Raw genomic sequence first — 27,103 nt, 5'->3', positions numbered from 1 at the left:
GGCTTCCAGCTATGGGGCAATCCTTCTGGCCCTTGTATCTACTGTCCTGGGGTGTCAGCCTCATGTGATGTTATTGTATACTCCACAAATGACAACCTCTCAATGACTGTGTTGCAAGCCATAATGCCCGAAAGAGATGATGCCTATATAGAGAGAGAGAATGGGGAATATTGTCTGCCATGGAGGCAGGGGTAGGGTGGGAAAGGGGGTGGTATACAGGAGACCTTGGTAGTGGAGAATGTGTGCTGGTGGAGGGATGGGTGTTTGATCATTGTGTGATTGTAACCCAAACATGAAATCTTGTAACTATCTCATGATGAATCAATAAAATTAAAAAAAAATTTTTAATTTTAAAAAATTTTATACTCTATAAATATTATGATTGACCAACTCTTTGCTGGATTCACTACTCTGAGACAGGTTGGAAGCCCTTAAGATGCCAACACAAAAATATTTTGAAATGAAGTCATGAAATTTGCTTATATATAGATGGATAGCATGGCAGAGCCTGGCAAGCTTTCTGTGGCATATTTAATATGCCAAAAACAGTAACAATGATGGGTCTCATTCCACTGGCCCTGAAAGAGCCTCCAATGCAGCACCGTTGGGAAGGATGAGTAAAGAGAGGCTGCTAAAATCTCAGGGCTAGGATGAACGGAGATGTTACTGGCACCTGCTTGAGCAAATCAATGAACAGTGGGATGACAGTGATACAATGATGGATGTATATGGAAAGTAACATGCTGAGTGAAATGAGTTTTAAAAAAGGGGGACAGACATAGTATGATTGCACTTACTTGCGGGATATTAAAAAACATAGTATGAGACAATACCTTCAGACAGTAGAAATGAGGGCCAGGAGTACTGGTCTATGGTGGGAAGCTTGCCAAGAATAGTGGTGGAGAGTACAGATAGGACAGAGAAGGCATGACTATGACAATGATAGTTAGAAATGATCACTCTGGACAAAAACTGAGTGCTGAAAGGTGGCAAAGGGATATACATGATAATGTTTCAGTACCTGTATTGCAAACCGCAATGCCTGAAACAGAGAGAGAGAGAGAGACAGAGAGAGAGGCGAGAGATAGAGAGACAGAGAAGAAAAATGTCTGCTACAGAGGAAGGCTGGGGAGGATGGCAAGAGGGACACTGGGAACACTGGTGGTGGGAAATGAATGCACACTTTGAAGGAATGGGTATTGGAACACTGCATGACTGAAAATTATGAACAATTTTGTAACATGTATCACATGTTGATTCAATAAAACGTTGCGGGAGGGAGTTTTTTGAGATTATTTTGAATGAAGAAAGTTTTAAATTTTTCTGTTAGTCTGTTGAGTCAAATGAGTTTTTTAAAAAAAGGGACAGAGTTTTTCCATCAGCCAAATCCAATGATATGGGTAATCCTGATAAATAGTAATGCAACAGGTTCCATCCACTTTCTGTTGGAATGGTGCTATATATCTGCCTCTAATGCCTTGTGACAGTTGACAGAACTTCAAAGGGCTGATGTCCCCTTCTGCTGGAAGGTTCCTCTTTCACATCTATCACAACTGCACACAGTTTTCACCAGGCCTCTCCTAGTAGGCCTACCTGGCATTGGGAACGGAAGGCATACTAGTAAAGAGCACCGAGTCCACAGAGCGGCCTTGGGGATGCAGCCACGCACTCTCTACCAGACAACCTGGCAGCCTTCCCACAAGCACAAAGACAAATATTTTAATAAAGGAACCACAAACAAATTTACAACCCAAAACCTTGAGCTCAATAAGGTTTATAAAAACAAAAATCCTATTAAGAAAGCATTCAAGATTTAGGAGTCTGAGAAAGTAAAGTTCATGAAACCAAGAATCTTAATGTAAAAGACAAAGAATTCAGGACCTCAAAAAACAGGATAAGGAGTTAGAGGCAGGAATTTTAATGAGTGCTAACAGAATTTATATCCCAAGGAGTCTAGAGCACGATAAAGTTTTAGGAAGGCTCTAAAAATTTATGAGTGGAGGGCCCCCCAAATTTATGAACATAATAACTGACCTCAAGTAACTTGCTCATTAAAATCATCCAAAACTGATGAGACTCTCCCTCTAACTGTAAATGTTCCTCACCTTATGTGAACTTCCACTGGGGGCACTCAAAAGAAAAACATAGAAGAGACTCCCATGGCTTTATGGAACCATACTGGTGCCGAGGGCCCATTCTCAGGCAGCTTCTAGACTGCACAAGCCTTCCACCCAACAGGGAGAACGGGGGAGGGCCCTCGCCCAAAGGGAAACAACCCCCTCGACAAAAGAGAATGGAGTCTATCCTCCGAGTGAAGATCCACCTACATTTCTTGTGGGTGTACTGTTTCTTTAATAAAATTTATTTTCATCTTTCTTATGTTTGGTCTTTTCTCATTATTCATCCAAAGTTGGGAATTGCTGTCACTTTGCAGTGTTTGCCCCCGTCAATTTTCTGGTCAGGAATTTTAGGGGGAATCCTAAAAGGGGAGAGGCACTTCTCTCTTTCCCTCTGCAATAACATGCTGATTTACAAAGATACCAAAGATGCTACTGAATGCAATAAATTGTCCCTGGGACAAATGGACAGCTAACCTGTGGAAAAAGTGAACACTGCTAGGCCCATAGCTCTTACCATGCACACACAGTGAAGGAGTGGAAACAGTAACATCCAAAGTGTAAATTCCATTAAGAGTGGATCTTTTAGTTAAAATTATTTTCAATAGCCCCCTTTTGCCACTAGATGGTAGAAATGCCTGTAATTATTTCCTTGCAATTCCACATTTGTCATAAATTTACAATTACTCAGATACACACATGCCTTTAAAAACCACTAATTATTGTCTTTGGCAAAATGTAGCACTCTGATTAGAATATGATAAAGGAAATTGTATCTACTTAAACTAATACAGAAGAGAAAGTAAAAATGCAAAATAAAAACTGATTGTAATGCTATGACATGAATTTTAAAGAGCTGATAAAATAGCAAGAAAAACAAAGACACAATGTGTAATAATGGATAAATACAAAAATGAAACTATGTATAAGAATGTCTTCTAAGGAAACCACACAGTTCAGGGGATTACTTAGACAGGAAAAGAACCCATAAAGTCCTACACTAGGTTTCAAAAGATTAAAATAAAAGACGATTACTATTTAATCTTCTTGTGAAGAACAGTGTGGACCTCTTCTGTGCTGGGAAATCAAACCTGGGGTGGCTGCATGCAAGGTGAGTATCTTCCCTGCTGTGCTCTCTCTTGCCAGCTACCCCCTTGGTTATTTTTGTATGCAAAAGAAAGGGTAACATGTGATTGCACTGGTGTTATAAAGGTCTTAATTAGATGTCAGTATACGCTAATAGGATTTTATAAAAGTAAGCTACACTCCCTCATCCTCATAGCAGTTAGTGACTTGCTCCCTTAATCACTGAATTATGGGCTATGAGTCTTGCTTGGACACTTGGGAAGATTAGTACACACCGGAACTACTCAAGTACTCTAATGGACAAGGAATAAAAGTGTGTCACGCAGTTTAAGTATCCCTGTCTCCTGGTGTCCTAACAACTCCTCCTCACTGCAATTAAAAAAGAAAAAAGTGAAGAGAAGTGTAAGTCTTAGCAATCATGTGCTATACTACAATAATGACCACAAATGTAAAGCGGTTGATATTGTTTTTAAATCTTGGAATTTCTTTTAAAACTGGAAAGGGGGCTGGGGGTAGACAGTACAAGGATTAGGAAGCATGCCTTGCAGACCCGTAGTACCAGAACTGGTCCCGTGAATAGCTCCAGGAGTAATCCCTGAGGATTGAGAGGATTTGACCCTAGGAGACGCTGGTTGTGGTATCTCTGTCCTTCTCCAACTTCCACCAATAAAATATTGCAAAACACAAATATTATCAATACCTGTCAAGTAAATCAACTATCAACTGCATTTATATAAGTTTTGAAATCTTATAGCTAAAGGAATGTTTCAAACCCATAGTTTCTAGAAACCCACAATTTCTGGAAAATTCTCATCAAACAGGTTACTACTGCTAGACTGTTAAGATAAACCTTCACTTTGAAGTTAATATGCATTCTAAATATGCATTCTATAATGCCATTAATATATATTTACCTGTTTTGGATTTGATTTCCTGTGAATTTTATATATTTTGTTTTTTCCATCAGTTTGGTAATCAGTGTATCTATGATTACTTTCTGATTCTGAAAAGCTTCTTCTATAAATTGGTATCTGAAGAAATAGAAATCAGGCAATTATTTCACATTAATATGTACCCCCCAAAAAATCCAAAGCAAAAATGACTTAAAATATTTATTACATAAATAAATACTTCTAGAAGACATCTTTTCAAGTCACCTCAAAACTTATCCATTAAGTGGCTTACTCTTTTTTTTTTTACTTATTTTTATTTATTTTTATTTTTTGCATCACATCCAGTGATACACAGGGGTTACTCCTGGCTCTGCACTCAGGAATTACTCCTGAGTGCATACAGCTCAGAGGACTATATGGGATGCTGGGAATAGAACCTGGGTTGGCTGCATGCAAGACAAACGCCCTACCCACTGTGCTATTTCTCCAGCCCCAAGTGGCTTACTCTTAAGCCAGTTTTCTCCCTTGAGCAAGTATCTCACTTGCTTATCTCTGTCTCTTTGCTTGCGATATATTTTTTTTTTAATTCTGGAGAAGCCCATGTTCTCTTTTAAAAATTATCCCTCGCTTTTTCTCCTGTCAGATCTTTCTAAGCAAGCTGCTTCACAAAACAAAACAATTTCCTCTTTAAGAAAGGTAGTCTCGGGCTGGAGAGATGGCTCAAAGGGCTGAAAATAAACTCAGGCCTGGGAAGTGGGAAGTTCAGGTTCAATCCCTGGCACCATCTGGTCTCTCCCAAACACAGCTGAAAAGAATACCTAGCAACTTTTGAAAAAAGGGGTGGGGGTGAGAGTTAGCAAAAAGTATTTATAGATATTTAAGTATTTATTTTTCAATTTACTAATTAAGAAAGTTTGGTGTTATACATACATAAACCAACATTTAAACAACAGATAGCTATGTTAGAGGGGCCACAAGTCTATCCCTTGTGGAAAAGTGGGGGGAGAGTGTTCCTAGATAGTATCAGGCTTCTTTAGTGTGAGTAAGCTTCAGGCAACAGTATCATAAAATAAACCACTTAAAAATGTAAGATCTAAGTGAATATTACATACCCGTAAACTAAGATGACTGGAATAGCTTGAGAGAAATGGGCAGTGATATACAAGTTTTATCAGTTTTCACAAAATGTACAAAATATATATTTTTTAACTTAATGTACTTTATATGTGATTTAAAACGTGTCACCTGGCTGGAGCACTAGAGCACTAGTGGGAAGAGCACAAGCCTTGTATGTGACTGATCTGGGTTGGGTCCCATTACCCCATATGATTTCTACCTCCCATTGCCCCACCCCCCTCAACACTCACCCGCCTGGCAGTAGTGATCCCTGAATGCAGAGCCAGAGTAAGCCCTGAGCATAGGGGATGTGGCCCTAAAACCAAAAATAACAGCAACAAAATGTTCAAGTAAACAAGTCAATATAAAGCGGCAAAAGAGGTGGGCAGGAAGAGACGTACAGTCAAATACTTCTGGATTTCATTTATACATAAAACCTGAAGTAACTCAAGTTTTTTGTTTGGGGGCCACACCCAGTAATGCTCAGGGTTACACTGGCTCTGCACTCAATATATTCCTCGTAGTATTCAAGGGACCACTTGGGATGCCAAGGATGGAACCTGGATCTGCTCCTTGCAAGGCAAACGCCTACGTGCTCTGCTACTGCTCCAGTTCAACTCTTTTACATTAGTAAATTTTCTTTTACTACACTGTCTAGGACCCTAGTACACTACAGTGTTAAGGTAAATGATCAAAATGTGTTGGATAATATTAGTTTGTCCTTGCTCCTCCTGCAGGGATCTTAGGTTTATTGAGTTGTGCCCATCACAGTGCTCCCGAGGCAGACCCAATTCTACCAGGCACTCCTAGTCCTATATTGCTTTTCTCTTATCTTTATGTCCTTCTCATGGTAGAGCGATGCCCTTCTTGCATAGAGACAGGAAGACAACTGATGCTATGCTTTTGTAACTTGGGAGTTTACTGACTCGAAATAATATTCCTGGGCATCCATTATATTTGCCTGACTTAAGCCTCGGTTGCCCTTACTAACAACCCTAAAAGGAGGGTCCCAGCGTGGGACTTGAATGGACCCAAGGCAAGCTATAAGCTACCTTGGCATTGAAAAGGGATAAGCTAAGTGCAGAGAAGTATAATAAATTAAGAGCACAATCACAGAACAAACTCTGTCATGACCCAAAAAGAAGTAACTGAATAAGGGACTCTGCTGGGGTTAGGAAAGAGTAACCCAGTCTGAGGACTGTGGTCTGGGATATATAGTGAGATGTCCCCAGGAAGAGCCACCTTTTAAGCTTAATATATCTCTTACTGTGTCCATACAAAATGACTAGAAAGCTTAAGAAGTGAATTTAAGATGATTGTTTAAATGGATTACGAGCTGAGCTAAAGAAAGGCGAAAGCAATATGCCCCAGATGGAATTACACTTGAGATGATCTCCTAGTATTCTAGAGTGCTGAACCCCCAGGTGAGATTTTGTCCTTGAGTTAACCTAGAACTTCTCCTGAAGGAAGAGATTTACATGTTTATTGTTATGATAATGTTCAACCACAAAATGTGTGCCCTCCACCTCTTCACGATTTCTATATAACAAGATTCCTATATAATGGGGCTGTAAGATAGAAATAAATTGCCTGGGGTTTCCCTCCCTCCGTCCCTCCTTCCTTTTCCCATTTGTCCATTACCATCTTGGTTCTCGGCCATCAAACAAATGCACCCACAGTTGTAACTCACCTTAATTTTCTTCCTAAACTTATTATTAAAAATAATACTCCACTATGATATTTTGTTATTTTCATAACTTTTATATAGGTAATCACTCTTTACTGCAAGCCTGGTAACATTTTATATTGTGACTATAATTTTTTTGAAAGTTATCTCTTGACTGAGATGATAAAGTCTCCTTTATTCTTTTAGTATAATTTACATAGACGATTTTCAAATGTTAAATGAAATCTATATTCCTGTAAGGTCAACCTACTCTCAAAAAATAAATAAATATAATATGGTTGGACTTTTAAAAAAGCTACTTCTTAAAATGCCTACATTTATGAGACCAGTTTGTAATTCTCTTCTACTTTCATTCCATCTCAAAATTTGGCAACACAATTATGCTGGTGTCTGCAAGAATATGACTATTTGTATAAGCTGCATAAGTTTTTTTAAAGAAAAAAATAAGCTTATCTATTTTACAGATTCAAATTAATCATTCAGGTTTTCTTTACAAAAATAAAAAACAGCTTAAGTGAAGGGGCCAGAGAGATGACAGTACAGCAGGAAAGTGCTTGTCTTACAAACAGCCAACCAGGCTTCAATCCCTGGGACCCACTATGGTACCCTGAGCACTGCCAGGAGTTATCCCTGAGCAGAGATGGCACTGCTAGGTGTGGTCCAAAACAGATGAAAGTTTAAACTAACACTTTGTATAAACAGAGATATATTAAATAAACTACAGGCTGGAGTGATAGCACAGCAGGTAGAGTTTTTGCCTTGCACACGGCCAACCCAGATTTGATTCCTTCACCCCTCTCGGAGAGCCGGGCAAGCTACCGAGAGTATTTTGCCTGCACGGCAGAGCCTGGCAAGCTACCCGTGGCTTATTCGATATGCCGAAAAACAGGAACAACAAGTCTTACAGTGGAAATGTTACTGGTGCCCACTTGAGCAAATTGATGAGCAATGGGAAGACAGTGACATATTAAATGAATTATTTTGATATCCCAATTGATGTGGTAATTTTACCAGGTATGTTTTCAAATATCCAACCCATTTCATATAAGATTTCCCAAATCACTGAAATATGGGAAAACAGAAAAAAATAAAATTGATGGATAGAAAAGGTAAATTAAAAAAATATCTCCTCATCAACTGATGTATATCTTTCTGATATTTTCCTAACTAATCAGAAGATATGAGGCTATCTCTAGCTCTTAAAATTGGTTACTTTGAGAAAAGTAAAGAAAGTAAAATTGATTACTTGGGATTGTTCTCTTCTGAAACACTTTTTATTTTACTAGTCTTCTGAAAAATTCAACTTTTTTTATTGACTCATTAATTTCTACATCTGCTTACTGTGCCCTTTAGCTCCCTATTTTGCCTTTTCTATCTTGAGATAAATGGGTTTTTATTTTTGTTTTCGGCTGCAGCTAGTAATGCTTAGACTTAATCATGGCACTGTGCTCAGGGGTCATTTCTGGAGTGCTTCAGACAATACACGAGTGGTTTCAGGGCTCTAAGCAGAGTCAGTTGAATATGTACTTTTTACTCCAATTAATTTTAATAATATAAAGCACCTAATCATTGTGAGACTTGTTACTGTTTTTGGCATATGGAATACGCCACGGGAAGCTTTCGAGGCTGTCGTATGGGCAGGATACTCTGGGTAGCTGCCGGACTCTACGAGAGGGGTAAAGGAATCAAACCCGGGTTGTCCGGAATCGAACACAGGGCAAACCCCGCTGTGCTACGGCTCCAGTCACACATGAGCGAAGGCCCATGGAACCCAGGTAATGTGGAACTTTGTGATCTTGGACTCTGGGCTCAACAGGACCTGAGAGCAGAGATACTCTGCCTGCTTGCCCCAGTCTCTCGAGACTCGGGGGTCACACCCATAAGCCACCCCCTACCAGCGCCCAATAATCTGGTCAGCCTCCCCAAGGCACCCAGCCCTGGCAGCTGACCTCCACTCCCCAACCGCTGCCACGCTCCAGACTGCTTTCCATATTCTCAGGCCAAACCTCACACTTTCCTTTCGGAGACCTGGCAAGCTATGGCAAGTATCCCACTCACACGGCAGAGCTGGGCAAGCTCCCTGTGGCGTATCTGATATGCCAAAAACAGTAACAATAACAGGTCTCATTCCCCTAAGCCGGAAAGAAACCTCCATTTGTTGGGAAAGATGAGGAAGGAGAGGCTGCTAAAATCTCTGGGCTGGAACGAATGGAGACATTACTGGTGCCCACTCGAGAAAATAGATGAACAAGGGGATGACAGTGATACAGTGATACCCAATCATAGCTTTAGCATAAATTTAGCAATAAGTTTATATTTTCATAATCATTCAGATAGCATCTAAATTTAGTAACTAGTGTGATTTTATCTTTAACACTTTAAATCTTTTTTATATATTACTTTGAAACAGCAACATTAAATTTGCAATAGTACAAAGAACTGATACATACCTTCATGAAGCCGTCAACTTTTTAAATTACTGTGTCATTAATATCAATTTTATCCCGTTAATAATTAGTATTTATAAAAACCCAGTACATTTTGTTACAGAACTACTTACTGTGTTACAATTACTTTTAAAAGAATTATTATTCTGGGGGTTTGGGGCACGCCCAGCTGTGCTCTGGCCCACTCCTGGCTCTGCACTTAGAGAACCCTCTTGGAAGGGCGCTGGGGACCGTATGTGGTGCTGGGGAGAGAATCTGCTCCTCCATGTGCAAAGCAATTTCCTTCCCTGCCTGTACCATCCTTCTGGCCACTAGTTGCTATATAATTATTAAGTAAGAACACTGGCACCTTTAGAACACTTCTTTTCATCTAATCTACAATTATGTCGTTTGTCTTAATAACATCCTCTATTTAATTTTTCTCATATAGTTTGGGAAACTGAAATTATCTAGGATTACAGCATTACTGAACTTACTTTTCATATAAATTGCATTTCTTCACTTTCAAAATATAAAAATTTTCTTTTTTTTTTAAAGACTAAATTTGTATTGAGTATTTTTTGTTTTGTTTTTGTGTCATATATACCTGGCAATGCTCTTATGGATCATGGTGAGCTCGGGGACCATATGAAGTGTCGGAGATCAAACCTAGGTTGGCTGAATGCAAGGCAAATGCCCTGCCAGCTTGGGGCTCAGGCCCCAAGAATTTAATCCTTTGAGAATTTAATGGGTTGGAAGAGATAGCTCATCAGACTGGAATGCATAGTTTGCTAAATGCCAGCACCAAATGGTTCCCTGAGCGACACCAAAAGTGGACTCACCAAACCCTCAGCACGGAATTAGAGTAATCCCTGAACACTGCCAGCTATGACCAAACTTCCACCCCCAAAATTAAATAGCAGTGTAGCACTATAGTCCGATTGTTCAATGATTTGCTCGAGCGGGCACCAGTAACATATCCATTGTGAGACTTCTTGTTACTGTTTTTGGCATATCGAATACGCCACGGGTATCTTGTCAGGCTCAGTTTAGCGGGCGGGGTTCTAGGTAGCTTGCTGGGCTCTCCGAGAGGGACGAAGGAATTGAACTCGGGTTGCTACGTGCAAGGCAAACAATGGACCCGCTGTACTATCACTCCAGATTTTGCTTTGGAATATAGACAATTAAAATATTTATTTTTGAGAAATGTTTATTATGTAAAAGAATGCACATCACCACCAGCAATATAATTTCAATTTAATTCAACTTTGGGTATTAACATTTGAAACCAAGCTCTTGCCATGTGTGGTTACTAGTTAGATCATCTTTGCTGTAACATTAAAGTTAGAAGACAGTGCAACCTCTATGGCCCCTGACTCAAATCCAGGTCTTCTCAGCACTGGGAGCTGATTTAAAGTACTTTAGAGCAAATCACTTAAAGGAGGAGAAAAAGACACATTCTCTGTCCCCACTCTAAACCTGGCCCAGTAATTCTCTGCTACTTTATTAGCTCTAGTTTACTAAATTAATGATTCATTTTGTCCACGTTTTAGGGCCATACCCAGCCATGCTTAGGACCATGCCTGACAAGGCTCTGGGGACTATATGAGATGCTGGGGATTTAATCTGGGGTGGCTGCATGCAAAACAAGTGCCCTCCATGTTACACTATTGCTCCAGCCCCAAGAATCTGGAACTATGGGGAATAGAAAAAAATATTTAATTCTAAAGAGCAATAATGTCAGTTCTAGTCAAATGCTGACATAAAATTATGAGGCCTAGGGCTACAATTTACACTTTCTCAACAAATTAAAGATCTAGATTTTTGGAGGTGGGTGGGGTCTGGGCTCTACCTGGCGGTTCTCAGGGGCTACTCAGGGTCTTTGCTCAGGGCTTACCTCTTTACAGTGTTCGAGAAACCACCGTATGTGGTGCCAGAAATTTGAATCCAGGTTGGCTGCATGTGCTACCTCCTTTACCTCTCTGGTCCAAGATTTAGATTTTTGAAAAATATATATATACACACACATGTATACATATATATACATACATCAATGGCCAACATCCAGAGACTATGGAGCCAAGTTCCCAGAGGAGAGTGACTCAGAGTCTCTTGCCCCTGCACCTGGCCGTTTTCACTGGGGTCCTTCGGAAGGGGCGGGTCGAGTTTCCCTCCCCATCCCAAGCGGAGTCCCGGCAGTTGAAGACCTCCAGAACCCAGCAACAGCCATACTCAAGGCCACTCTCCACACATTCGGACGAGCCTCACACATGAAGAAACTGGCAGAGGAACCCAGGTGTGTGGGTCCCGGGGCCGAGATCTCCAAGTCTGACATCTGATAGCCTACTTCTTGGAGAACCTGGCAAGCTACCGAGAGTTTACTGCCCACATGGGAGACACCTGGCAAGTTCCCTGTGGCGTATTCATATGCCAAATACAGTAACAATGATGGGTCCCATTCCCTTGACCCTGAGAAGCCTCTAATGCGGCACCATTGGGAAGGCTGAGTAAAAAGAGGCTGCTAAAATCTCAGGGCCAGGAAGAATGGAGAGGTTACTGGGCCTGCTCGAGCAAATCAATTGTCAATGGGATGACAGTGAGAGAGATATATATAATATATAATATATGCATTATATAATATATATAATTATATATCTGCTGGCAATCAAATTTGGGTCATCCGCGTACAAGACAAATGCCCTACCCACTCCAGTCCTCTAATTTTTTAACAGTGGTAACTAATTCCATGTATGTTACAATTGTATATAGTATACCGTAACACCCAGTTCGGTGTGATTTTACTACTATGGGCATTAATAATATCTGGGGACATTTGGGGGTATATCACAAGAAGAGAATGTTACTGACATTTTTGTAAATAGGCAAAAAACATCATACTATGCCAAATATCACATCAGGCACAAAAGAATTAAGTGGCCCAAAATGTCACAGAGTCAAAGCTGAAAGAACTCCAAGAAGCCAAAATATTACTAACTAAGCAAAGATATTTGTAGACTGCCATTGGCTTGGCTGTCAGCAGCCCTCTAGAGCTGGACTATGAATCAATTTATAAACTGGATGACTCTGGTACCTGTGCTCTTTATGTTCTAATAACTGGCAATCCCGACATGTCAGTTTGTCACATGTTTCACAGTAAAGCTTCAGCTGTTCCTTTTTATGGAAAGGACAAAACACTGGTCTCTGACTGGTCACACCAACTGCTTCTGTAGAAAAAAGGAGAAGCAAAAACATAACAACAGTAATAATTATCAATCATCCATTTAAATTCAAATCCATTAATAAAAGAGCTACCGTTAAAATAAGTCCTCAAAAGAAAAAGGTAAATAAGCTTTTCATTTTTCAAAGTAAATACTGAATTAAAGAGAAAAAGAAAAGGGCTAAGGGTATAGTTTTAAAAATGCTTTTCAGAATTAGTACTAATAGCTCAATTAGTGTGAGCCAATTAAATCCTTTTTTACCTAATTAGGCAAAGGATTTTAAATGCAATAAAAATGTCTAATGAAAATATAAAAACAGGACAACAAAAACATTATTCTTCCTATATTGCAGAAAATCCCAAAGGAAACACACTGATACATAATGAGTAAAGTTTCAACTATGTCATTGTAGTTATCCAAGTAGCTCCAATAATTTCTTAAAGTGGGGTAAAACTGAGCATGCTTATGTTTAGTATAAAAAGCAGAAAATAATTAGTAATTACTTAGGCAGGAAGTAATAATTATCTCACAAATAATTAAAGATAAAACCCCAAATAGTTCAGGAAAAATATTCCACTTCCACAGATAAGCATTATTAATAACCTGCTGTATTTCACTGTTTTGATTTTCAACTTATACAACACCATATTTATTGTGATTTGTGTAAAAAAGCTATTACACATTATCTTTTAAAATCCCTTTTCAGTTAAATATGTTTTATATACCTTTCTGTGTTAGTAAATACATCTACTTATTATTATAATATTCCATCAAATGGATATATCATCTGCCTCAAAACATGAAATGTTTTTTACTTTTAATGCTGTATAATAATACTGAAATAAACATGAAATTTATAAGCCACTAAATGTTTTCATGAAATAAATTCCTAGGTGTAGAATTATTAGAACAAAAGCAATTTATGCAGCTATAATTAAATGGCACACACACACACACACACAAGTTGTCATGCTATCAGTGTAGAGTGCCTACTGCCCTAAGGAGTAGTCTAAATATTTTAGATCTTTGTCTGTTTGTGTCCATTTTTTTAAAAATGCAGGTACTGGGTTTTTAACTGCAGGTACTCATGTGGTAGAGCACACATCTAGAACATTGAAGTTTTTAATTTCATCCCCAGCACTGCAGGGCCCCACGAGTAATGCCACGTGTTGCCATGGTGGCTTCCAGGTCCACACGCCCTGGTTGGGCATCAGGGAGTAACTACTTAAAACAAACAAGCCGACCAAACATGATGGCCTCTTAGTATCTGTATTCCAAATCTTAACACCCAAAAGTAGAGAAAGAGAAAGAAGGAGAGCACCTGCCACAGAGGCAGGGGGTGGGATGTGGCAGGGGTGGCAGGAGGGACACTGGGAACAATCGGGGTGGAAAATGTGCACTGGTGGAGGGATGGGTGCTCGATCATCGTATGACTGAAACTTAATCATGAAAGTTTGTAACTGTATCTCACACAGTGATCCAATAAATAAATAAATAAATAAAAACACATAAAAACAAGTAGTAACCACCAATTTTACTATTCCTTGATACATTTTTAAAATAACTGACATTTTTCATTCATCAACTTCATTTTTTGGTTACCAATTTATGTATCATCAACCAAAGAATTTAGAACACTTTTTCTCCAGTATGACAAAATTTGTAGTATTTTAAAATTTAGTAGTACTAGTATTTAAAAAATTCCAAGAACTGGGGGCTGGAGCGATAGCACAGCAGGTAGGGCATTTGCCTTGCACCAGGCTGACCCTTGTTCAATTCCCAGCATCCCATATGGTCCCCTGAGAGTCGCCAGGACTAATTCCTGACTGCAGAGTGAGGAGTAACCCCTGTGCATCGCCAGGTGTGACCCAAAAAAGCCAAAAAAATAAAAAATCCAAGAACTGGAGAAATAATACAACAGGTAAGGCACTTACCTTGCACATGGCTGACTTGGGTTTGATACATATAGCCCCAAGGTCCCCCGGGCCCACCAAGAGTGATCTCAGAGCACAGAACCAGTAGTGGCCCTGCCGGTGTGGCCCAAAAGCAAAAAGCAAAAATCCTTTAAAATTTTTATAGAAAAATGAATATATTTTTATGACAGCTTCTTGGGAACTACTTCTAGAAATGCTTTCTCAATCCTAAATATAATCACATAGAAAACTTTGAATGACTTTACATTTTAACATTTTTTAATCGGAAAGTAAAAATTCACTCGCATAGTTATCACTATTTTGAGTGGCAGCAAGTAGAAATTAACTAACCCAAACTTTATGTTCACATGCAATGAAATTAAACTGTTGAAAGCAGAAACAAATGAGACTGAAGCTCAAAATACTTCCACTTTCTTTTAATGAATTCTTAAAATTCACAATAATCACCATATTCAGCAACTTGCTATTTTCACTTAATATAATTGTGTTCTTTCCGCCTCCCATCTTTGTAATTAACCAAAACCGAAATTAGCAACACACAGATGACCTCCCAACGTCCTCATCATCCTCAATATCTAAAAAACAGCAAGAGTAACCAGTCATACTTTAATTTTGGGGGGACAGAGACTTTGGGGTCATATTTGGTAGTACTAAAGCATTACTCATTGCTCTGTGCTCAGGGGATCATATGCAGTGCTTGGGATCAAAACAGAACTGGCTGCATGCAAGGCAATACCTTATTCCATATATCCAAAGCAAGTGCTTTAATCACTATACCATGTCTCCAGCCCTAAAAATCATAATTCAAGCTTTAAATACTTATTTTTCTAAAAAACAGAAAGAGAAAAAAATCAAGTAGTTCATCTCAAATAATTAAAAGTTTCATTAATGACAGGAAAGACAGGATTATTATCACAATGAGACCCAGTACAAAATAAAAATAAAAGTTAATGCAATACATCTTTTTTTTTTTTTTTTGCTTTTTGAGTCACACCCACTGCGATGCTTTTTGCTTTTTGAGTCACACTGCGATGCTCAGGGGTTACTCCTGGCTTTGCACTCAAGAATTACTCCTGGCGGTGCTTAGGGGACCATATGGGATGCCGGGGATCGAACCCAGGTCGGCCGTGTGCAAGGCGAACGCCCTACCCGCTGTGCTATTGCTCGGCCCCAGCAATACATCTTAAATACCACAGTTGGAACTTATCTACATAAATGAGATCTGGCATTATATGATATTGTATTAATTAATTTCTTAATTTACATAGGTTAAATCACATAGCAATCAATCATCACAAATTGACTTTTATTGATTTATTTTCTGTTAACTGCATTTGCAATCCTCCTAGAGCAATCAACATGAAAAATCTGCTATATGCCTGCCACAGGATTAGGCCTGGGAAGGATATGGAGGGCGAACGGGGGACATGGTGGAGGTTACACTGGTGGTGGGATTGTTGTTGGAACAATGTATGCCTGAAAGAATTGTATTATGAATTACTTTGTAAATCACACTGCTTTAATAAGTGTAATTTTTTAGTTAAGAAAATGAAAAATAAAGATAAAACTAATGAACAAATAGTATTCAGCTAGATAAGTGCAAGAACAGTTTCAGTGGGTGAAAAAAAACCTACTTTATAGTCAGATTAAAAACAGCTAAAATACATAAAATTCAGAATGAATTTAAAAAAAAGTACAGGAAAGTAACAAAAATATTAAAAGCATAACATCAAGAATAATAATGCAACTAATTCCAGTAATGAGGCAGTACAATATCATCTCAGTATCTTCTAACTCTGACCGACCATCTTTACCCCGATGTTAATGTCATCTGAGTGTCAATCCAGGTTAGGCAACATGATTATACACACATCTTTGGTCGCCTGCAAGATGTCCAATAATATTTATAATCTGTCTGATTTAGATAACTGACACCATTTATATAGACTCTTCTTTTATAGCTATAGACTTTAGGTCCTGACTCACTGTCATCCAGAGTCCTAATTCCCATCATCACCCCAATGGTGTATAAGTTGACTGACTTCCTCTTTTCTTGAGATCTGTAGTTCTTTTTGGTTACACACACACACACACACACACACACACACACACACACACACACACGCACACACACACGCACACACTCAAAATACATTATCAATCACATTCCAGGTAATTTATTTGTCCATTATTATTCCATATATATATATATATTCAAAAATACCATTATTACCTTGTTAAATGACAATTTCACTTTTCACATGTCCTTTATCCAGTTAAATATTCAGTTAACAGAATGAAAAGTCTTCATTTCAATACATATATTTTTTTCCATCTCTTTGTTGAACTTTTGGAACAATTAATTAACCCCAAACCTTGACAGGTTCAAATTTTTCTGACCACATCCTAACTGCTGAGGTTTCATGGAGAAGGTTTATTGCTGACACATTTTATGTAAACTCAATCAATGCTATTAAGTAATCCTTCTTTCAAACTGGAGCTCTCTCAACTAAGTGATTTCTGAAATCTTCCAACATTCTTTGCCCTTTAATACTATCTCCTCTACTCTTTTCTTCACTAGACAATGACAATGACAACTCCATAGAATACTAAACTTACTGAAATACTTCTATACCTGCCTTTTTGCTTTTGTTTATTTTCATCATCAACAGTCCTTTGGAAATTATCTCCCACTGTCTCTTCAAACTCAGTGTCACCACTTCCTTCTCATCCTCTTCTCTTCCCTTTATTCTTTCCCTGTATACTTTCTTTCCCCACCTTCTTGCTTCAAGTGATATTTTGATCTGTTGATCAACATAAATCAACAAGTCAGAAATAAATACTCCTTTCTTTTGTTCAAACGGAACATTAGGTCAATGTTTGACCGCATGTTTGTTTAGTCTTCGTGATACTAACAGTAATTCCTGGAGAGGAGTTGAGTGTCTTATGCAATCTCTAGTACTGAGCAAAGTTACAGAAATATGGAACAGTCATGCAAACACTGGCTGTGAATAATGAATAAAAAGTAGTAAAATTAGGTCAGACAGTTCAAAGAACATGACAACTCGCATGCACAGGATCACATAAGCCCCCTGAACGAGGAGCAGTCCTGGTGGCCCCAGAGCCATTGTCTTGGTCCCAATTAACAGGGGAAATAAACAGTAAGATAATTTTCAAGCAAAACTATATTAATGATGAACTAAGTAAAGTTCTACCAAAAACAAAAAGATACTGATGCATATACTACCCAAAGCAATCTACATATTGAATGCAGTCATTCCAGTGGCATTTTTCAATCCTGAATATGTATGGAACTATAAAAGGCTGATTAGCCAAAGCAATTCTCAGAAAGGAGAACAAAGACACACTTCTGGATTTCAAATTATTTTACAAAGCTATAAAATTGGGCACTAGCATAAAAATAGATATATGGATCAATGAAGCAGAATAAAATGCCCAGAAATAAACCCAAAATAAATGGGTAATTTATAAACAAAGAATATACAATAGGGAAAGGACAGTCTCCTCAACAATGTTAGAAAAGCTGGGAAAAAAATGCAAAAAGAATGAAACTGAACTATCATCTTATAGCATACACCAAAAAAATTATTCAAAGAGACTGAAAATTTGAACATAAGCCTTGAAATTATCAAACTAGCAAGAAACAGAGGTGGCCATCTTTTTGACATTGCTCTTGGGATAATGCTTTAGATATCACACCAAAAGAAAGGCAACGAAGGCAAACAAAAGAAACTACATCAAACTAATTAGTTTCTGCACCGCAAAGGAAATCAAGAAAATAAAGACAGAGCAGCCATGTGTTATCTGATAAATTTAAAAACGTGATTTGTGTGTATACAAACACACAGAGGGAGAGTGAAAGAACAGAGGAAGGAAAGAAAGAAGAGCGGGAGAGGGGAGAGGGAAGAGAGAAAATAAGAAAAAAGAGGGGAAGGAAGGGGGAAGGAGATGAAGGGATGGGAGAGGAATGGGGAGTACAGGGAAAGGGAGGGAAAGGGAACTGGAGGGGAGGGGACAGGAGGGAGGGAAAGGAAGAAAGAAAGGGAGGGGAAAGGAGCAGAGCGGAGGGGAGTAGAGCAGAACAGAGGAGAGGGGAGCGGAGCAGAGGGGACAGCCATTAAATTTTTTAATAGCCATTAAAAAAGAGTGAAATTTTCTCATTTTGACAACATGAATGGACCCTGGAGTGTCATGGTAAGTGAAATAAAAAAGAAAAAAATAAATACTGTATTATCTCTTATATGTGTAATGTAAAACAAACCCAAACTCACAGATAAAAAGAAAAGACAGTTGGTTGCAAGGGACAGGGTAAGGTGTTTAAGAAAGAGTTTGATATCAAAAAGGTACAGACTCCTACTTACAAAATAAATTAATCATGGGGGTGTAAAATACTGTAACTATAGATAATAATACTGAAGTGCACTAAACCATGGATGGAGGTGTGGGTATACTGGCCGAACTTACTGTGGTGATCATTTCACAGTATACAGCAATAATAAATCAGCAAACTGTACACATAAATATCAATTACACCTCAATTTAAAAAATAGTTCTCATAAACACTTTTAACATGGTAAAATTCTGCTAAGCAAAAAAAAAAAAAAAAAAAGATCAACAATGGCCAAATACTGTATGGGATGCACTTGCATTAATCATTTAGAATAAGAAAATCTGCAGAAATATAAATTAAAGGTTAGTAAAGACTAGGAGAAAGGGTTTAGGAAGTTATTAATGTCTACAGCTTCTTTTTGGTGTGATTTAAATGATAATTACAGGACACTGAATGTAATTAATGCCACTGAATTTTATACTTAATAGTTAAAATGGTAAATAAAAAGTTTATGCTATAATAAAAATTTTAGTGTAATAGTTAAAACACTGAAATAAAGATTTTATGATGAATTACATTATAAGACAAAAACGTAGAAATCATAATTACCTAAAAGCAAAAAGTCTGGTTGTCTTATGGATCAAATATAGAAATTTGAATAATTATACAAAATCAAATAGAAGGCTGGAAATATGACAGAGGCAGAAGGATTCTCTATTCACACTTTTCAATACTTTGCAAATACTTGATTCTCAACTGCAATATGGACCTCCTTATATCAATACACTCAAAAGTACATGCAATGACTATGTTGTCAAAAAAGGGCAACATTGGGTAGTGTGGGAACCTGGAAGGGATAGAGAAAAGAAGAAATGAACTCTATTACCTGGAGACACTTCTTCCTTCTGCCTTACAGTGTGGTCTTTTGTGAACTTCACCCTCTGGTGAGCTCTGATGCAGGTCTTGCAAAGCCACTCGACACACTCGACACAAAATCCATTTGCTTCTGCGTTGTCTTCACAGCTTGTACACACCTAATGCAAGAAATATGTCACATTTATTTCCCCTGCTCTTTTCCTCTGTTGAGACTAGGGTGTTCCACACCCTTGCTACAGTGCTCACTGGGAGTCACTGCATACTTTGCTTGTGGCACTCACACCTACTAGTTTTGCTGTGCTGGAGATCAGACACTTTGCTAAGGATCAAGTGCGCAGCCTGCAGCCTGCACGAGTTTATCCCCTGAGCTATCTATGTCTGGGCCCCTTACATCAATTTTTGAGAAAACTCAAAGACAGACATATTTTTTAGTCATATATAAGTGACATCCTAACCATAACTACTAAGTTATCTTAATAAAAGTTGTCAATTTAAAATGGCATCTTAAATCATTAGCATGAGGCTTCAGAACTGCAAAAATAAGAAAAATCATTATATACTTTTGAAATGCAAATTGTCTTCAGTACAATATTCAAAATAGCTAGGAATTATGCACAACTGTTGAAAACAAGCAATAAAGCAAAAAAAAAAAAGTTAAGCAAGCAAGATCTTACATAGGGAATATAGACTCAAATCCTAGGTCCGCTTTTAACTAGCTCAGTACTCCTGGGCAGGCTACTTAGAAGACCCGTGTCCTGAAGTGACACCAGTAACACAGATTTTTAAAAAGCAGCTGTTAAGATTAAATGTAAGGCATGCAAACATTGAAATTATCACAATAAAGTATAAGTTTCAAACTGAAAAATACTATAGAGAAAAAATTATGAGGAGAATATATCGGAGGGGCTTATCTCAATTTAGTGGAACTGGAGGATTGGAGAAAGTAAGAAACTGTCCAAGCAATATTTTCTCCATGAAGATATTAGGCCTCATTAGCTATGAAAGAAGAAAATGCTTCAGGTTTAGAGAATGGACAGAAAGTAAGTATAAGTGAAGAGAAGAGGTAGGGGGAGGGGGTGGGAGGGGGGGACCAGCAGGGAGGAGCCTGAGGCTGGGCTAGCAGAGCACAGCTCAAAAAGGTTCACATGACAATTTCAGTTTGGTCTGAAGAAATCTCCTAAAAGTTCTGAAATAACTAAGTGACATGGTGAGATTGGCATTTAAAAAAATACCACTGGTTCAATGTAGAGAACAAATTCAAAACGGGACAGAAATTTCTGCATAGAGATAAGCTGAAGGCTTTTCAGTCGTGGAGGTGAGAGTGGGCGGTAGCAAATATAAAAAAGAATCTAGAAAGTAAAACAGACTGGTTTGGGGGATTCACTGGATACGGAGGGAAAGGATAGCTCCTGTTTCTGGCTTCTGCAACTCTGCATATGTGGTGGCACTATTCTCTAAAAATGAATCAAAGTTATAGATATATCAACAGTTCTTCATGTAACCATTTGCAACTGGGAAAGTAATAAAACTTTCCCAAGTCAGTGGTTTACATTAGCCAAATTCCAAGGTAATATTCCAAGAACCTAACTTTTCTATATTCTCACCACCCCAAACCTTTCTGGGATCACCTGAGACCAGTGACTATGAATGCTATGAACTACTACTGATATACCAAAACAAGGGCTGAATAGCTCCAGGATGAAATACAACACTCTTCACACACTTTCCTCTAAGGAAACTCTTTGAATCACTTTTAGCAGATTATTCATAACAAGCAACACAAAAGAAATTAGGTCCTGCTTAGGGGGGAGATTTTGGGGGAAGGGGTAGAAAGATTTGAAATATGGTGGTGGGCAGGTGTAATGGTGGTGTCATTGATGTTGGAATACTAAATGTAATAAATTAGCGTGAACAACTTTATAAAAATAAATTTTTTTAAAAAAACAACAAAACACGATTTTCTGGGGCTGGAGTGATAGTACAGCAGGTAAAGCAGACACATCAACCCTGGGTTGATCCCCTGTATCCCGTATGGTCCCCTGAGCCCACCAGGAGTGATTCCTGAGCACAGACTTAGGAGTAACTCTGAGCCACACCAGGTGTAGCCCTAAAAGAAGCAAAAGCAAAACCAAAACAAAATAGAGTCAAGATTTCAGTATTGGAAATTTAAAAATACAGAGTAAAGGTATTTTAAAATTGTATATTAATGATGCTTATTTCTGAAGAAACTTCTCTGTCCTTACACATATAAAGTATTTATGTGGTCAAAGATATAGCTTAGTAAGCTGAGCACATACTTTGTATGCAGAACACCCGAGTTTGATCCCTAGCATCATTATGGTTCCCCGAGCATTATCAGAGTGCCCCCCAAGCACAGAGTCAAAAGTGGTTGCCAGTAGTACCAGGTAGAACCCCAAACAAAACAAACAGCCAGAAAACAAAAACGTTTATGAAAGAGTAACTGAAAGGGTGACAAAATACCCAACCCAAAGAGGAACACTCATCTAATATTCATAGTGTCAGCTGACATTCATACTGAGAAGAAAAAAAAAAAGATCAAGGAGTTCCAAGATGAGATGAAGCCGCTGGAAAACAAACAGTGGAAAATAACCTGAAAAGAAACAAATAGCATATCAGAGAACTATGAGATGAGTTTAAGAGGAACAATGAAAGAACCATCATAAGTCAAATTTGATGAAGAAATAATATTTAAAGAAATCATAGAGAGGAATTTCCTATACTTGAGGATTAAAGGCACTGACATCCAAGAAGCCTGAAGGGTCCATGCAAAAACAGACCCAACAAGGAAAATTACAAAACACACTGTACTCAACAATAAAAAAATTCCAAAGATAGAATACTGGAAGCAGCAAGGTCAATAAAGCAATTTACCTACAAAGAAAAGCCTTAAGAGTCACAGGAGCTCTACCACATGAGAATCTACAAGCCTTAAGGGAATGGAGGGAGACAGCACAAAAATTCAAGTAAATGAACCCTCACCCAGAATACTCTACCCAGCTAAATTATTATTAAGATTTTAAGGAAATAACAGCTCAGGGAATAGCCCTGAAACCAGCTTTACAAGAAGCATTAAAGAAGCTTCTTTAGGGGCTAGAGCTATAGAACAGCAGGTAGGGTTCTTGCCTTGCATGCAGCCCACCTGAGTTTGATCCCTGGCATCCCATATAGACCCCATGGACTTCCAAGAGTGATTTCTGAATGCAGAGCTAAAAATAATCCCTGAGCATCATTGGGTGTGGCCCCAAACAAACAAGTAAATAAAAAGGTCAGGACAAACTTCTTAGCACATGGCACTGAGTAGGACACTCACTCTCGGTACTTACAGTTGTCCTCTACTAGGTTAAGGAAGGGGTTTTATACATTTTCAATAATGATTGTCTCACTTACATTGAATGTGCTATGTTTTATTAACCTTTTCAGTATTCACTTTCTTATGATAAAACACTTTATACTTTTAAAGGCCTATTCAGACTTTCCCTCTTAAATTTTAATTCTCTTAACTCTTACTAAATTTTATAGTCGGCTTTACCTATCTTATGCAAAGTCCAAAATAAATTAGTGAAGGATGCTTTTAAATTTTATAGGAAAGACATGATTATTTCCATGGGGACCTTAAGCACAAAATAAAAGTTAATTGATAGATTTTAGATACCTGCGCTGAAAAAAGTTCATTTATGTACATGAGAGTATGCATTATATTATACTGTAGTAAATGATTTTAATTTCATGTACATAGGATAAAATATAGGTCAAAATCATAATAGCAATCAATAACTGACTTTTATTGATTTATTTTCTAATAGTTCCACTTTCCATTCCAAATTTTCTTAGAAGACACAAAATGAAACAAATATGCCATATGTCCACTAAGGGGACAAGCTGAGGGGTGGGAGGAAAGCAGGATACTGGTGGACGGAGGAAGGTCACATTGGTGATGGGATTAATACTAGAATACTATATACCTGAAACAACCTAAGATGAATAACTTTGTAAATCACAGTGTTTTAATTAACATACAAATAAAATTTTTGTTTGCTGGAGGAGTCAGAGAGATAGTACAGAGGTTAGGGAGCAACACCTGGGATCAATCCCTGGTACCACATGGCTTTCTGAGCATCTCAGCTTGAATCCTGAAGGGCCCTGGGCACAGGGTTCCTGACAGTTCACAGCAGCGCTGAAGGGCCCAAATAGCACCACCTCCTCAGGTCCCGGCAATGAACTGTCAGCCTGGCTGGCCGAATATCACCGGAAAGGGCCTCTGACCACTGTTTGAGAGCCCATCCCCCTGAAAACCAATGTTCTCTGAAAACTAAGGTTCTCAACTTCTTGTTCATTTCTAAGTTATTATATCTGCTATAGAATCAAAGTAAATACAAGCTTATTGAAAAGTTATTGATTGTACAGAGTCATAAAGCAACCTCTTGGTTCTTTAGATTAGAATCTCTTTAATTCTCTACTCTTCGTCACTTCATATCATTACCCCACTTTCCAGATTACAGAACTTGGCTTTTTATTTTCTGGATTAAGCATTCACACATACTGCCAGCATTCTCAAGATAAATGTTTAATTGGTGAATAATAGAACTAACAAACCACATCTAAAATAATCACATAACATCTAGAAGACATAAAAAAAATATTAGTTTTCAAAATAAAATTTTCAGAAGGATTAGGTTTTTGACACCAGAGCTCACACAAATAAAGTTTTTAATTCTTTAAAGTTGTTCTTATAACAACTTAAGTCTATTTTCTGTGGCATATACTATTTTTTTGTAAGTTCACACTAGGAAGGACTGTGGATACTTTTGAAACAAAAATCTGGGGCTAGGGCACAGCTTGCTCTGCAAGCACCTGATCCATACCTGGCACCCCATATGGTTCCTTGAGCCCCATCGCAAATGGTCTTGGAACACAGAGTCAGGAGTAAGCCCTGAGCACTACAGGGTATGACCCCCAAATCAAAAATAAATAAACAAACCTAAATGATCCACAATTTTTTTATTTCTATATAGTTCTCCCACGAAACAACGTAAAATGAAACAAAAAGGGCAGAAACTTTGCTTCATGATCTACCCATAACTATTTACGTAAAATTCTAAACATTACTTTTGATATTTTAAATTTTAGATTAATAATCATGCTGCTGGGGCTGGAATGATAGCACAACAGGTAGGTTGTTATGTCGCACACAGCCAACCTGGGTTCAATTCCCAATATCTCATAGGGTCCCCTGAGCACAGCCAGGAGTAATTCCTGAGTGCATGAGCCAGGAGTAACCCCTGTGCATCGCCAGGTGTGACCCAATAGCCAAAAAAAAAATAGTAATTTTCCTGTACCCAGATTCAGTTTCTTTGGAGACCTGTTCCAAATGAAACATGATCTGAAAGGAGACTAATACCCTCTCCTTAAACACAATGAAGAATCCATCAAGGCCAACCTCCCGATGGAATGCAGCAGTTCCCCCTCTGACACTGGGTTTACAGAAATATCACACACGTGGCTTACGTGTAGAAGAGAGAAAGAATAAGAGAAGAGAGAATAATACTAAGAGAGACAGAATAAGTAGAAGAGAGAAAGAATGCCACCTGTGGCTTCTAAATGATGCTCCCAATTAAAACTTCCTCAGAAATATCGAGTAGAAAAAAGTAACTTATTTTATCAAAAAATTTACAAATCAAAGGGAATTTTCATAAGAATAAACACGTTTTCCCTGCTTACATGAGAACTGGGCTCAAATCCCCAGAAAACATAATTTTATTTTTAAAAAATTGAAAAAATGTTAAGTATAAAACTGAAAAAAAAGCAATCATAAAACTAAAAACATAACAATCAATAGTGTTAAGAATAGCAAAACAGATCCCAAATAGATTGCAGGTGCCTCCATCCAGACTTAATATCTAATCCAACTGCCGTTTCAACCTCTCATCCAACAGTATGGATGCTTTCTCTTCTGCTTTTCCTTTTATGAGGAGGGTACACTGGTCCTGCTGGGTGGCTGGGGGCCCTACTTCTGACTCAGAATTCACGGTTGCCCTACTAGTACTCAGTGGCCACGAGGTGGCAGGGACAGAACCCAGTGCTCCCTAAAGTCCATTGATCTTCCTGCCCCCATCCCAAATCAACACACAGGAGTTCAGAAACCACCACCATTGAGGTAAAATCCCGCAGACCCCCCCTACTATTCTCTGAAAAAAAAAAAAAAAAGGCTTTATCTGAAATAGTAATAGCTTCTATAAAACCTTTCCACTTTATGAAAGTCTTATAGTGCCTTTCCGTTTAAGACAGGATGTTCATCTATTCATGAATCATTTAGTAAGTTCGAGGAGGGGGGAGCGAAAGGGAAACCGTGTACATTGGTGGTAGGAAATGTACATTGGTGAAGGGATGGGTGTTGGAACATTGTATGACTAAAACTTAATCATGAAAAACCTTTTGTGTATCTCACTGTGATTCAACAAAAAGTTTTTTTAGAAAGTCTAAATTTGTGAATTATTTTTATGAAAATAATAAAACTTCAAGGAAATGTCAAAATGAAATAGAACCTGTCAGAGGACAGAGAATCAGAGATGAGTGGGGTGGGACATCAGGACTTCTGCACAGACACTCTTTTATTCCTTTGACTTGATGTTTGAGCCAGAGTCTGTGCGAGGGGCTTACTCCCGGCTGTAAGCTCACAGGTCTGCATAGTGAAGGTGAGGGGGACCGTCTGTGATGCTGGGGACCAAACCCAGACCAGGCACAGGCAAGGAAAGCTCCTTACTCACTGTACCATCCTTCAAGCCCACTTCAATAACTTTCAAAGATTTATATCATTTCACAGATATTGATGGTGGACATGTTTCATTTTAGAGTCTCCATTTTAGGCCACCTCATTAAAAGATGCAGAAGTTTCAAGAATCAATACACTTACCTGATTAGACTTTTCTACTGTACTGCTGGGAACCTCAGTAGTGTCTTTCACAAAAAAATTATCTATAATGTGTCTCTCTGCACATTCTTGGCTGCAAACTGGACATCGAATGACTCCAACTGGAAAAAATAAAATTGCATTCTAAGTTTTTTTTTTAAATTGAACCACTGTGAGATAGTTATAAAGCTTTCATGACCGAGTTTCAGTCATACAATGAACATCCCTCCACCAGTGCACATTTTCCACCACCAATGTCCCAGTATTCCTCCCGCCACCGCCACCCCACCCCGTGCCTCTATAGCAGACAATTCCTTCTCTACTTTTGGTCATTATGGTTTGCAATACAGATACTGAGAGGCCATCTAAGGTTTAAAGTAACTATGAGCCCTAAACCAACATAATTCTGGTTCTTTCACCGTATCTTCAAAATACCTTAACAAAAAGCAATTTTATGTTCATGTGAACTGC

At 38.3% G+C, this 27,103-nt stretch overlaps 1 protein-coding gene across 2 annotated transcripts in view; it reads right to left on the bottom strand.

The window, feature by feature from the left end:
* The window catches only part of TRIM24 (tripartite motif containing 24), a 123,586-nt gene that overhangs the window by 44,982 nt on the left and 51,501 nt on the right, over nucleotides 1-27,103 (bottom strand). For both annotated transcript variants that reach the window (XM_055140649.1, XM_055140656.1), the window contains exons 2-5: nucleotides 26,636-26,754; nucleotides 19,715-19,862; nucleotides 12,417-12,549; nucleotides 4,118-4,234 (exon numbers count right to left, since the gene is read on the bottom strand). In XM_055140649.1, the coding sequence (XP_054996624.1) occupies nucleotides 4,118-4,234; nucleotides 12,417-12,549; nucleotides 19,715-19,862; nucleotides 26,636-26,754 (517 nt within the window). The remainder of the gene's footprint in view (nucleotides 1-4,117; nucleotides 4,235-12,416; nucleotides 12,550-19,714; nucleotides 19,863-26,635; nucleotides 26,755-27,103) is intronic.

The sequence above is a fragment of the Sorex araneus genome, chromosome 1 (genome assembly GCF_027595985.1).
Source record: "Sorex araneus isolate mSorAra2 chromosome 1, mSorAra2.pri, whole genome shotgun sequence".
NCBI lineage: Eukaryota > Metazoa > Chordata > Mammalia > Eulipotyphla > Soricidae > Sorex > Sorex araneus.
Note: the sequence above shows the minus strand (reverse complement) of the source record. Positions and strands in the feature narration are given on the sequence as shown.